This window comes from Amphiprion ocellaris, chromosome 15 (genome assembly GCF_022539595.1).
Source record: "Amphiprion ocellaris isolate individual 3 ecotype Okinawa chromosome 15, ASM2253959v1, whole genome shotgun sequence".
Classification (NCBI taxonomy): Eukaryota; Metazoa; Chordata; class Actinopteri; family Pomacentridae; genus Amphiprion; species Amphiprion ocellaris.
The window spans coordinates 15,776,201-15,788,757 of NC_072780.1; the positions used below are offsets into that span (position 1 = coordinate 15,776,201).

The following is a 12,557-nucleotide window of genomic DNA, read 5'->3' on the forward strand; positions in this document are numbered from 1 at the left end:
TTTTCATAGACACTACCAGTGAAAAGTTTGGACACCTTCTCATTCAATGCTTTTTATTTATTTGTTTTATTTTTGGCATTGTAGATTATTACTGAAGATTAATACTTTTTTATTTACAACATAATTCCATATCTATTCTTTTATAGTTTTGATGTATTTTGCATTGATCTACAATGTATAAAACAATTTGATAAAAACCACTGAATGAGAAGGTGTGTCCAGACTTTTGACTGGTAGTGTATAGAGGCTATAGATATTCATTTCTTGTGTGTCTTGAATCTTGAATCCTGAAAACCACCAGTGGATTGCCAAGTAACACCTTTCGTGCTTTTACTTTGAAAACCGAACGCTTGCCTCCTGCGCGTCACACGGCCTCCAGCTTGACGCAGCTCTGAGAGCGCGCGTCAGGTGGCGCGTGACGTCAGCCCCAGTAAGACCAGCGGGGCTGTTGGCAGCAGCAGGTCACCAGTCCACTGTGATATGAAAAGCCCTCCATGTTTGGCGCTTTGTGCGCCGTTAGGTTGAGGCCGGTAAGGAGAGAGGAACGCTCTGTTCACACGGTTTATTGACCAGTTTCACACACATCAGAGGACAAACAGAAGATACACTGGATGAGAAACATTCAAAGAGGCAACCAAAAGACAAACATTTACAAGCCTAAAGTCAATGGGCAAAAGATCTTAAAGAGGTTCTGCGTGTGGATCTAGTGGCTGAGGGAGGCCTGAAGCATTGCAGTGCCCTGGATGTGACACAACAACACAGCAAGATTAGAAATTACAGGGTGGGCAGGCGGGAGGGGGGCGGTGGGGGAAGCTGACAACAAATGTTTTCTCCTCCCTGTGATATCACTCAGGGGTTTGGGTGTGCCCTTATTCGATTTACGATTTGGAGAGACCGCTAAATGAGACGTTAAGTTCATAAAACAACGCAGGGAAGGGAGATTTTGGCAAGCCTCGGGGAGGTATCTCCTCAGATTGTGCTGAGAAAAGGAGGGCAAACTGTGAACCACCGACAACCAGGAAGACTACGGGATACAAGAATTCAGGTGTCATGTGACAATGAGACACCCAAACCGGGAAGGGCTTAAGCTGCAGCATGGGCCTTTGTTTGTGATGGTCATATGATAGTAACATTGATTAAAACATCCTCATAAAGTGACTTTGAGGTGTACTGCCTTGGAAACATTAACAAACACACCTCAGAACAGAAAGGATCCATGCTACTGTAAAGCTGCACACTTCCACATGAGGAGCGACTGTGTAAAATGCTTTATGTCTCTTATCTATACGACTATTTTTAAATGTGTGTTTAAAAGAGGATCGTTTGAGAGCTGCCCCACCTGAACGTCACGATTGCACATCCTCGCTCGGTTCCCTCCTGCTTTCCCTCCGTAAAGTGGAAAATGATACCTGCTGCTCCCTCCTTCCTCTCCTCCTTGCGTCACTCCAGTTGCCTCATGTGGCCACAAACCGTCAGTTTTAACCCACTCATCTTTCCTGTCTGTCTCTCGTGTATCCTCTGTGTCAACAGACCGGCAGAGAAACTAGGCTATCTGCCACATTCATCTCCACAGCATGGGGGTGTTGGTTTGGGGAGGGGAGGGGGGTAAGTGTGTATTGCGGTAACATCTGACTGTATTTCTGCATAACAAAGCCAGCTGAGGCCGATGTAATATTGCTGTGCTGTGGAACTTTAACTAACCAGATAGTGAATGATTATGGTACTTGCATTGTACGTGGCTACTGCTCACGTAGCCCCAAAGTAAGTGTGTGTGTGTTTGTGTGTGTGTTGATTAAGGGGGGGTCAACAAAGTGCAACAAAGTGCACTCTTTGGGAAGCAAAAGCCACTGAGACATTCAAGAACATGGTGGTGCGTTTTTTTAGCAAGTTGACTGTCAGTGTGTGTGTGTGTGTGTGTGTGTGTGTGTGTGTGTGTGTGTGTGTGTGCGTGTGTGTGTGTGTGTGTGTGTTGTTAAGTAATCGGGCTAATGTGCGGAGACCCGGCAGCGGGGGCTTTGGAGGAGCTCAACCCCAGCTCAGGCCTCTCTTCCTGGGGATTATCACTGCTGGCTGACCCCCATCTGCTGGTGGTCGGGCCCAGGCTCCCCCTCCATGTCAGCGTGGTAGTGCTCAAAGCTGTCGTCCTCTATGTCTGGAAGACCCAGCAGCTAGCAGAGAGAGAGACAGGGACGGAGAATGTTGTGTTAGAGGCGCCCAAGTGTGTGTTTGTGTTTAAATGTCCACAATACACTTTCTTCATGTCTTTCAAAACTGCCTCCAGTTGCAACATTAAAGTGTTGTACACATTAATGAATCAACAATATAACTAGTCTCATGAATACTTTTACTTCAGGTACTATAACCACAATACTTTTATACTTTTACTTTAGTGTTCAGTGTGTTGCCTAAGAGCAGAACAAGATTCAAGAGCACACATTACATTCATTTCAAGTCTCTGCACCGTCTACCTGTCTGTTTTACAACTGATTTCAGGCCCTTTTATTAGTTTATAAAACTCTTAATGATCCTGGTCCTGCCTGTTTATTGGATTCAGTTTCATCTAGAACCCTCAGGTCTCCTGGTTGTGGTCTTTTAATTAAAACAAAGTCACACTGAAAACCTCCAGCTTTTGTTATTATGGTCCACATCTCTGGAACAACGTTATTCTGAAGACCTGAAGGTAACAGAGTGTGACATCTTATAATTCCTGACTTACTGTTAACATCTATTTATCTGTACATTTTAGTCTGTTTTAATTGTTTTTAAAAACATTTTTTATTATTGTCTCACTTGAATTTTTGACTTCTCCTGCCTTTGGTGTTTCTTCGCTGCATTTATTTATGACTGTTTCCTCAATTATTCAATCCTTGTTTTCATTATGTCCTTCATTTCAATAAAAACAGTGTTTATAAGGTCATTTTTGGGCTCAACACACACACAAAAACAATGCCACAGTTTACACTTATCATTTTGACTCATGACATCTTGCTATCAAATAATGTCATCATCAAACTTCACTGAGCTAGGATAATTAGCTTTTCCTCTGCAATGTTTAATTACCGCTTAGTGATTATTAGCAAAAACACAAGTGCTTAAGTTACTCATAAAAATCAAGTTATTCCAAGTAGTACTTCTATGGTATTTAAAGTACTTAATTACCATAATTATGAAGACTAGTATTTTAAAGTAATGTTCGAAACTTAAAAGGTTTTTTCATTTTGCATGTATTTAATTAGCTGGTGAGAACATGTTCCTTGAAATACTTCTTGGAGTGTATGTCGGTGTTGGGATTATGAGGCTGGATGATGTTTTGGGCTTTGGGAGTTGTTGTTTTTATTTTATTTTCTTCTGTAAATTACTTTATGTTACATTTCCATTTGTTTAAAACGTGATTTGTAGGATTTTGATTCCAGAGCTTCAAACCAGAACAGAGTATCTCTACACTGTAGTGTCATTATTTTTACTTGAGCAAAGGATTTAAATACTTCTTCTAAATACACTGCAGTCTGTATGATTTCGGTTTATTGAAGTCCTGATTCCCAGAAAGCAGACTCTTGTCGTCATACAGTTGTCAAGTGGGCAGATTTTGTATCATTTAGCTAGTAGCTGAAAAAAATAAACCTAAAAATATTTTTACGTTTCTGAAGTTCAGCAACTTCAGTACATTTTAACCGGTTCTTCTCTTTAATTTACAGATATAAGTATGAAATCATGTATATAACAAAGCAGTCGACTATGATTGATATGTGACGCTTTTTATTAGGAGTCTAGAATACCTTCTGGTATGAGTTAATAATAGTTTAAAGACATTTTGTTCAGTATTATATTTTAAGATATAAAACATTTAACCACTGGAGTTGGAGAACATCACTTAGAAAAGGAGTTTAGTTTTCAACTAAGATGCAGATTTGGAGGCAGAAATTTGTGACTAATTATTGAATAAATCAATCAATTATAAATCATTAAGGAGTGTTAATGGACTACTAGCATCACTGAATGTTTCTTTTCAATTAATAAATCTTTACCCCGTAAAAAGCTTTCACTGGTAATCTCTTGATTATTCTTTTGTCACTAACACTACCTTCATTTTATCGTTTTGATGGCTTGAAAAATGGGACTTTGGTTAAAGAAATAAAGGGATTCTGTTTTGTTATAACCTACTTTAAGTTTAAAGAATTGGTACAACTGGTTACAGTTTATTTTGTTCACCAAAAGTATCAGGCAGAGTAAATCAGTCACTAGAGTTGAGGTTGCATAAAGAGAAAAAAGAAAAAAATCCTCCTAGATGTGAATATTCTACAAATTCATTTGAGGCCTTGAACTGTTGTCTGTATCCTGCTCGCGGTTTGTATCATCAGCTATCCGAGTGTAGCTGGACACGATGTTTCGCTCGTAGCAGAGAGAACAGAATGTTTCAGGGCTGTAACAGGCTTCAACACAGCAAGCAGATCTCATGTGCTGCAGCTGATGCACCGTGTTATAAAGTAAACTGTGACTCCCACAGCGCCACTGCTTTTGTTTCCTTACAGGCCTGAAGGACGTGAAGACCTTCTCCAGCACCTCCAGCAGAGTCTTCTTCCCGCAGGAGGAGATGTAGTCCTGGGCCAGCTGGAGGAAGGGAAGGCAGTCCTCGCTCTCGCTCCACACATGCTGCACATAAACATGAAGATTATTAACATCTTTCTGAGCAGGCACAGCGGAAACAAGGCATGAAGTGTGATCAAGGAAATTCATTTATATGCAGCTTTAACACAATAGAGCACATGATGTAACGCTGCTGCACTTCCTCCACTGGTGCAGCTTCATGTGGGCTACACAGTGACAGAGAACTTAGTTTATGAGTAAATCTGTGGTCTGAGTGACGCAAGAAAAAAACTAGAACAAAGCAATTAAATGTGATAAAGAGACCTTTGTTGAAGGACAAATACAGCAGGCAAAAAAATGAAAGTAACACAAACATGGGTGACACAAAACTATAACAGTAAGCTGGCTCATAGTGAAATGCTACACTGTAAAAAAAAAAAGCATGTTTTTGGAAGAATTTGATGCTATTTTACAGATTGCAAGTGATAGCTAGTAAAATGAAAGAAAAAAATATAAATAAAATAAATAATAAAATAAAATCCATTAAATAACTAGAATAGCACTCGGAGAGTCGCAGTACTCCGGCAAGGTTGCTCAGTTGTACGATTTCCGATGGATCTTTACAAAAACTTGTGGTCCACAGCGGTGGATTTGTAGTAGGATCACAATCATGTGATCATCAGCAGGTAGCTGACGCAGTGTTCACTTGTCATCGTTACAGTGACGCTGTGCCTCTATCTCGCAATGATACAGAAATCTTTAACAAATCTTTGCATCCAGACTATAAGTTGCATCACTGCCAAAATCTAATCAATTGGTCCTTGTGTCATTTCTGACCTTCCCTGGAAATTTGATCCAAATCTGTTGGTCTGTTTTTGAGTAATGTTGCTAACAGACAGACAGACAGACAGACAAACCAACACCGATTGTCAGATAATTCTGCCTCCTTGGTGGAGTAAAAACAGGCCAGAACTACACATAATGTCCAAAACAAGAATTAAAAATGTCATTTTTTTCTACAGTGTTTATTCATAAAATTACACAGTTTCACTGCATTTAAATGAGCTTAAATAACATTATTTTACAAATATCTGTCACTGCATTTGCAGTTGTTTTTTTTTTGTTGTTGTTGTTGTTTGCATCATTTTTAACATATTTTTTCCAGCACCATTGCTGCCAGATTTTCATAATTTTCTTTGGGATTTTTTTTAAGTGTATATGTAAAAATTAGAATCAAAGACTACAGAACAGATTCTGTTACGTGTTTTAAGATGAGACGTCTAGGAAATCCCCTTAGATCAACGTTATCTGCTTTAGTTATTGTTTTATTGCCCTCGAGAAAGGTGGTCCATTACACTGTGTTGATAAAAAGAAAACATTATCACCACATAACTGAATCACCCTTATTCAAACTGTTTATGTTTTAAGTGTGTGTGTACCATTAGTTAGTGAATGACAGTTCCTCATTCAAGATTTTATCGTTAAGTGTTTGCTAAAGAACAAAACAAATCAAGTCTTCAAGCACACTATACACCACTCTTTTATCCCACAACACCTGAGTAGTCTGACAAAATGATCTGTTTATAGCCTGAGCTTCAGCTCTCTGGCTCTGATAAGGAAATATAAAAGTAGTGCAGTTCTGGTCCATAAAACATCATTAAATATTGGTAAACTGTAATTCCTCCTGGATAAAAGTCAACTTCCTCATCAGTAGAAGCTATCAGCCACCTAAAACCTCTTACAGGAATTGTTTGATAAACACCGGGATAGGCCACTGGAGCGTTTCTACCTGTTCAGTGTTTAATTGGAGTCTAAAGGCCAAGCTGCTAGGTGATGTATTAGGTAATGCTATTAGTGGTGTCTAGTGGGGGAGAAAACAAGCAGCAGGTGTGAAACAAAAGACGATTTTATTTGTAGCCGAGAGGGTTTTTTGGTTGGGTAAGCCAGCATGTAAGGCCATGACATTTATAGTGAAATAGAAATGTTTTCAGAGGAAAATTAGCAATATTTGCAGATATTTATGTACATATAGATTTATATAACAGTAATATTCAAGTATTTACAGCTCAGATTTAAAGCTTGCAAAACGCCACAATTTCACTCCCAAAGCATGAAAAACAGTTTCTTAACTTTAACCTTAAAGAGACACGAGTTGTTCAGTGACAGTGAAAATGACCTGTTTCATGCCAAACATGGGAATCATTAACAGATTATTCAGTAAACTGCAGTCTATTTTTACTGGATTAGATGCACACTCAAGAAACCAATCCTTACATTTATACCCTAACTGAGAACTGAGGGTCTTCTTGAGATGTAAATGGTTGTCATACGTAATTTCAAGGTGTTTTTACACCTTAAACGCTGTAAATTGTGCAAGCAATCTATCACAATCAATGCCTTGATATAGTTAAAAGCTTTATCTCTTATTTCAACCCTTAAAATCTCATTTAAAATGTTTTGTTTGCACCAATGTTAATGAGAAAATTCATGAAAATTAAACATTGGTTTCATGATGTATAAAGACACATACATGTGAGATTTTAAGGACTCGTGGGAAAAGGCTTGAAACAGCCTGGTGTTTAAAAAAAAGTGACAGTGATGCAGACAGAGGTAAAGACAGCCTCAGCTGTGACTGTATCGTGGGGTGGTTGTTCCAGCTTGATGCTGATGGAACCCTTCTAGCAGGGTAACATGGCCACATGGCAAATTCAATTATGCTGTGTTTTTAACAGTGGAACACTGCATCACACGACCCGGGAGGCTGAAATCTACCAAAACAGAGAGAAATCACAGAGCTGGAGACAGTGGAACGCAGCAGCACTTCTGTTATGGTTGACCTGATCTCACAGCGCCCTCTAGTTGTTAAGGTGATGCTCTGGATGTCCTCAGATTTGGGAAAAACAAGATAAACTGGCAAGGAGTGTGTGTGTGTGTGTGACTGTATGTGTGGGTGTATGATTGTGTGTGTGTGTGTGTGTGTGTGTGTGTGTGTGTGTGTGTGTGTGTGTGTGTGTGTGTGTGTGTGTGTGTGTGTGTGTGTAAGAGAGACAACATGTGAGACCTCCTGCTGATAGCAGTATTGATCGAATCAGAGTAACTGGATCTCAAGAGTCCAGCAGAGAGACAAAGAGTTATTCTAGCTGCTTTGAGAGGGTATAGCAGACGGACGACTGTGTGTGTGTGTGTGTGTGTGTATGTGTGCGCTTATAAGTTCACAACAGTTTAGGAGCATTAGATTAGAAATCCAGAGAAAACTGAGAGCTGAGAGGGAGATAAAACGAACGCAAAGGGAGGAAGATGGAGCAGTCGGTGCTTGGAGACAACGAATCACATGATATATTTAAATACCTGGGTCTTGTGTGATTGGCTGTGAGATTAAACTCTCCATTATGCTCTTTTGTGACAACATTCTCACTAAGAGGGATTGATAGTGCAGAATTTGCATGTGCATTTAACTGTTTTTTTTATTTTTTTATGAGCAGTCATGGAAAACCCCTGCTACAGCAGTGCTGATCTGCAGTCCAGTCCAGACGAGGCCTGCAAACGCACAACACGAGTCTGCGTGACATAATGTGTTATTGAGTGAACAGACGCCCTGGCTCCTGGGTCATCTCCATCTGCTCTCCGCCCTGTTAGCCCCTGTCACTGGGCAGGAGGAGGAGGAGGAGGAGGAGGAGGAGGGCGGGTCTGGCCTCTGGGGCTTTAGGACTCACTACACCACTGCACCACAGTCTGTGGCTGATCAGAGTAGTGCTGGAACTGCCATGAAGACACTGAACTCTATAGGGTGGTTACAGGACAGTGTGGCTTAGTGGATTTCATGCAGTTTTTGTTCAAAAATTACAAAACAGTTGGTGTTTTAAATGTGATTTTGATGGTATTTAGGCCTTTTACATGTGACTGTTTGAGGGAAAATACATTAAATATGAGGATGATTGATTAAAATTGTATATTTCTGCACAGATGATAACATAAACAGAGCAATTACTGCAATGAATTTAAAGGGAAAAATTTCTAATTCGCAGAGTTTACTTTTCTAGATAAATAGTTGGTTTTTAAGAGTGCAGTTTAGCTGAGATAAAGTGCATCAGTGCAGAAAACGGTAACAATAATAAAATAAGTCGCTATTTATTTGCTGCATGTCTACAGACCAGGGGATCAGCTGTGGAGAGAAATGTCTCAGCAGGAACATTTTACCATTTATGGCAGTAAAACACCAGCTTTCATGTTGAGAAATAATAAAATGTCATAAAAATGAAATTCAAGAAGAATAAACATATTTCTACTTAAGTCTAAACATATATAGTTAATACTCAAACTTTTTATTGAAACGAGAATAAGTACATTTCTGCCTTAAGTTCCACTGATATAGTTTTAAAAATTTAAATCTGATTTCAAAGAGAATAAACAATTTTCTGCTTAAATCTTCTAATATAGTTATTCTAATTTTTATTTCAAAGAGAAGCAACTAAATTCTGCTTTAGTCTCCACATATATAGTTATTATTTTAATGTTTATTTCAAGGAGAAAACACTATTTTATGCTTAAATTTCCACATATGTAAATATTTTTGCTTAAATCCTCACAGATATAGTTATAATTTTTTTATGTTTGTTTAAAGAAGAACAAATGATTTTCTGCTTAAATCGTCACTGATGTAGTTATTTTTTTTTTAATCCCAATGAGAATAAACCAAATTTCTGATAAAATATCCACACATATAGTTTTCAAAACATAAATATATTTTTCAATAGAATGAACCATTTTCTGCCTAAATATCAACAGATGTAGTTCATATTTTTATGTTTATTTCAAGAAAAACAAACCATTTTCTGCTTAAATCTCCACTGATATAGTTATTTTTTTATGCCAAGTAGAATAAACCAAATTTCTGATAAAATGTCTGCACATATAGTTTTTAATAATTACATTTATATTTTATGGAGAATGAAGACGTTTCTGCCTAAATCTCAACAGATATAGTTGTTGTTGTGATGTTTATTTTGAAATGCAGTGCTCTAAATCCAGCATGAAGGTATGTGGGGCTCTTACTTTGAAAGGTCCGGGCCTGGTTCTGTTGGCCTGGTTCAGAGGGTTATCGCAGCTGATCGTAATGGAGGGAAGGAAGGAAAAAAAACACAGCATCGACACATCCAGAGAAGGGGGGAGTCCACCAGAACCGAAATGACATCATCCCCTGTGCTCGTCGCCCAAAGCCCCCCTCCACCTCCCCCCTCCCACGTCCATCAGCCTGAAAACCGGGACCAACCGGGACAACCCCACCTCCAGCCCAGCCTCGACACACCTACAAGAACCCACACACACACAAACACACACACACACGCAGCTCGAGGCCCTCACTTACAAAGCTGTCGGTGCCGCCGGGACACAGCACGTAGAAGGAGACGCCGGGCTCTGCGTAAAAGTCCAGCCGCCTCTCGTCGTCCTCCTCGGCGAAGATGAGGTCGAACGGGTTACCGGAGCACCACTTCTCCGCCGCCTCCACCAGATGCTTGAACTCCATCCTCTGCGATCCGCTCTGCGGTGTCCCTGGCTTCCAGGAGCTTGATCTCTATCTCTGTGGCCGTCGCGGCGATGATGCTCAAGACGCAAAAAACAGCTGATCGGACCGCAGCATCAGCAGCCTCCAACTACCGCATCTCCTCTACTGCACCTTCTGCATGGCCCGGGAGGAGACAGATCAGCGGTGGTGCACGGAGCCTGCCGGGGTCTGCTGCTGCTGATCCGAGCTCAAAGCCCCATTCCTCTCTTCCTCCTCACGTTATGAAATCAGCCCGTCGGTCGCATACATGCATACGCAGGAGGACGCTGGAAAAAACGCGATGACGAATAGTGAAGCCGGGCAGCCGTCCATGTCTGAGGCGCTATAGGCCTACCCCCAACTTTCTCACTGTCAGACTCTACTGCGGCGTTTCAACCTGCAGGAGACCGAATTACTGACAGACTGTCTCTGCACAACATGCAATAGGTGACGGCATTACCATGGTAACAGTAATCCTGCACTCAAAGAATAAAGTGTTGGATTTACTGAATAGTTATGTCAACAATTTCCACTAAACTGAGTTGCGTTAGATCTCATTTAATAATATTATTAATGTGGCAATAACTACAACAAGACTGCATGGAATAATTTCAACATGATCTGGTCAAATTAGACCTAATTAACAGATCTGTGTTCAGCTAACTAAACTGACCAACATAAATCCAACATCATGCTGTTTCTTTTGTCTTAATTTAATGTGTTGATTGATACCAACATGGAGATATGTCGGTACACCAGCTGAACTCACTTATGTAAATAGAAATGAACTGTTGGACCTCTGTTAGCTGTATTTAGGAAGATCATTTAAACCACACCTTGTAGTTCCAGCGTCACCCTTTGATGCGCAGCGTGGGTCAGGAGATACTCATTTTCCATTGGTTTTGGGTCACTTTTCACCCATGTTGTGCATCAAAGGGTTAACTGACTTAACACTTTGATGTATAAGTGGGTCAAAAATAACCTGATGAGGTCGTTCTCTTGCAATATCTCTGTAATGAAAAATTTTTATCACTTCATAATCCAGCTATACCTCAAAAAACATGTTTTTGACAGCATTCCATTTAAATGTTTAACTCCCCTTTTATACTTTTAAAGAAACTGTAATATTTGTATTACTACCCCAAGCTCTTTATCACAGATAATATCAAAGAAGTGATGCACAAACTTGGAGGGACGGAGAGCAGCAACAGCTGGAGGAAAAGAGTGGAGAAATGTCAACTAAATGGATGATGACATTCTTCTATTGCTGTTCTGTGTAATATTGTTCTTTTTGAATTATCAGAATGTTCAAAATCTGTTATAAAGTGAAAAATAAATATTTCAAACATGAAATCGTTCTTGTGTGGACAAAAATAGAATATAAACAAATTATAGAGATGATTATTCTTAACCAAAATGACAAAAAAATGCCATAAAAACGCATTGATTCTTATGCAGGTCATTTTTGACCCACTTATGGAAGAGTGTAGGTCCAATCACTCGTGCATCTAAGGGTTAAATATGTGGCATTTTGTTTGCCTTAATTGGGTTTCATTGTTATAATTTACTAAACCTGATTATGTCAACAATTTCCACACAGTGCAGTTAATTAAATCCAAATTAAAATACTTTGGTTCTGTGAAAAATCAAATTTATAACGAATGAAGCAAAACAGCCATTGATGACAAACCTGCAGCTGTCAGTTCAAAATAATGGAGATGTATTGATGTGTAAAATCACGTCGTCAGTCAGTATTTCACATTTTCATACATTGTTCTTCACAATGTTTTACAATGTTAACAGAAGAGTAAAACAAAAATTGGGCCCATTCACTCATTTGGCAGCCTCTGGCATAGCTGGGGATTAAACCCATAAAACCAACAATGGGACTTAAAGGAATAAGATATATGATTTTAAGTCTTAGGCAGTACTTTTGTTTTGTCTTTTCATTGGAATTGTCAATGCTGAGCCCAGTAAAACCAGCAAATGAGAACTAAAACCAGCGCTTCCATGACATAATCTGCAAGAAAATTAAACAATCTGCACATCAAATCACTCACATGCACAAAAAAACCCACATTCAGCATCCAATATATTATAATTTGTTTTATCTATCAACCTCTAAACTTAAAATCAGAATTAGAGATTTTTTTTCGCCATGTACGGTATGTGTAAACATAGCAATCTGACTCCAGTTGCTCAATAAACACGTGCATTTAAACAAAGGCTAAAGAAAGGAGAATAGCTGCAGCTGTAGATGTGTGTACGACCTTGTTTAAAAGTGAACCAAAAGTTAAGTACAAATTCTGCAGATTCTGATAAAACAGAAATCAATGGAACTATTGACAATAAAAGCAAGTTTATTTGCACTTTATGTACACTACTGTTGAACAGTTTGGGCTCACTTAGAATTGTCCTTGCTATTGAAAGA

The 12,557-nt window shown here is 39.3% G+C and overlaps 1 protein-coding gene across 1 annotated transcript; it reads right to left on the bottom strand.

Annotated features, from left to right (window-relative positions):
* Window positions 1-547: 547 nt before the first annotated feature.
* On the bottom strand, window positions 548-10,501 carry mturn (maturin, neural progenitor differentiation regulator homolog (Xenopus)). Its single transcript, XM_023275790.3, has 3 exons — window positions 9,950-10,501; window positions 4,528-4,650; window positions 548-2,168 (listed from the first exon to the last, which is right to left on the bottom strand). The coding sequence occupies exons 1-3, from the start codon at window positions 10,106-10,108 to the stop codon at window positions 2,061-2,063; spliced, it is 390 nt and encodes a 129-aa protein (XP_023131558.1). The 5' UTR covers window positions 10,109-10,501; the 3' UTR covers window positions 548-2,060.
* Window positions 10,502-12,557: the final 2,056 nt, after the last annotated feature.

What these genes read in the sequence shown, in the direction of transcription:
- mturn (XM_023275790.3), bottom strand. Translation starts at nt 10,108, where the DNA reads ATGGAGTTCAAGCATCTGGTGGAGGCGGCGGAGAAGTGGTGCTCCGGT. An exon ending in CCGGCGGCACCGACAGCTTT is followed by an intron (nt 4,651 to 9,949) that starts GTAAGTGAGGGC and finishes GTTTATGTGCAG; the next exon opens with CATGTGTGGAGCGAGAGCGA. An exon ending in TCTTCACGTCCTTCAGGCCT is followed by an intron (nt 2,169 to 4,527) that starts GTAAGGAAACAA and finishes TCTCTCTGCTAG; the next exon opens with CTGCTGGGTCTTCCAGACAT.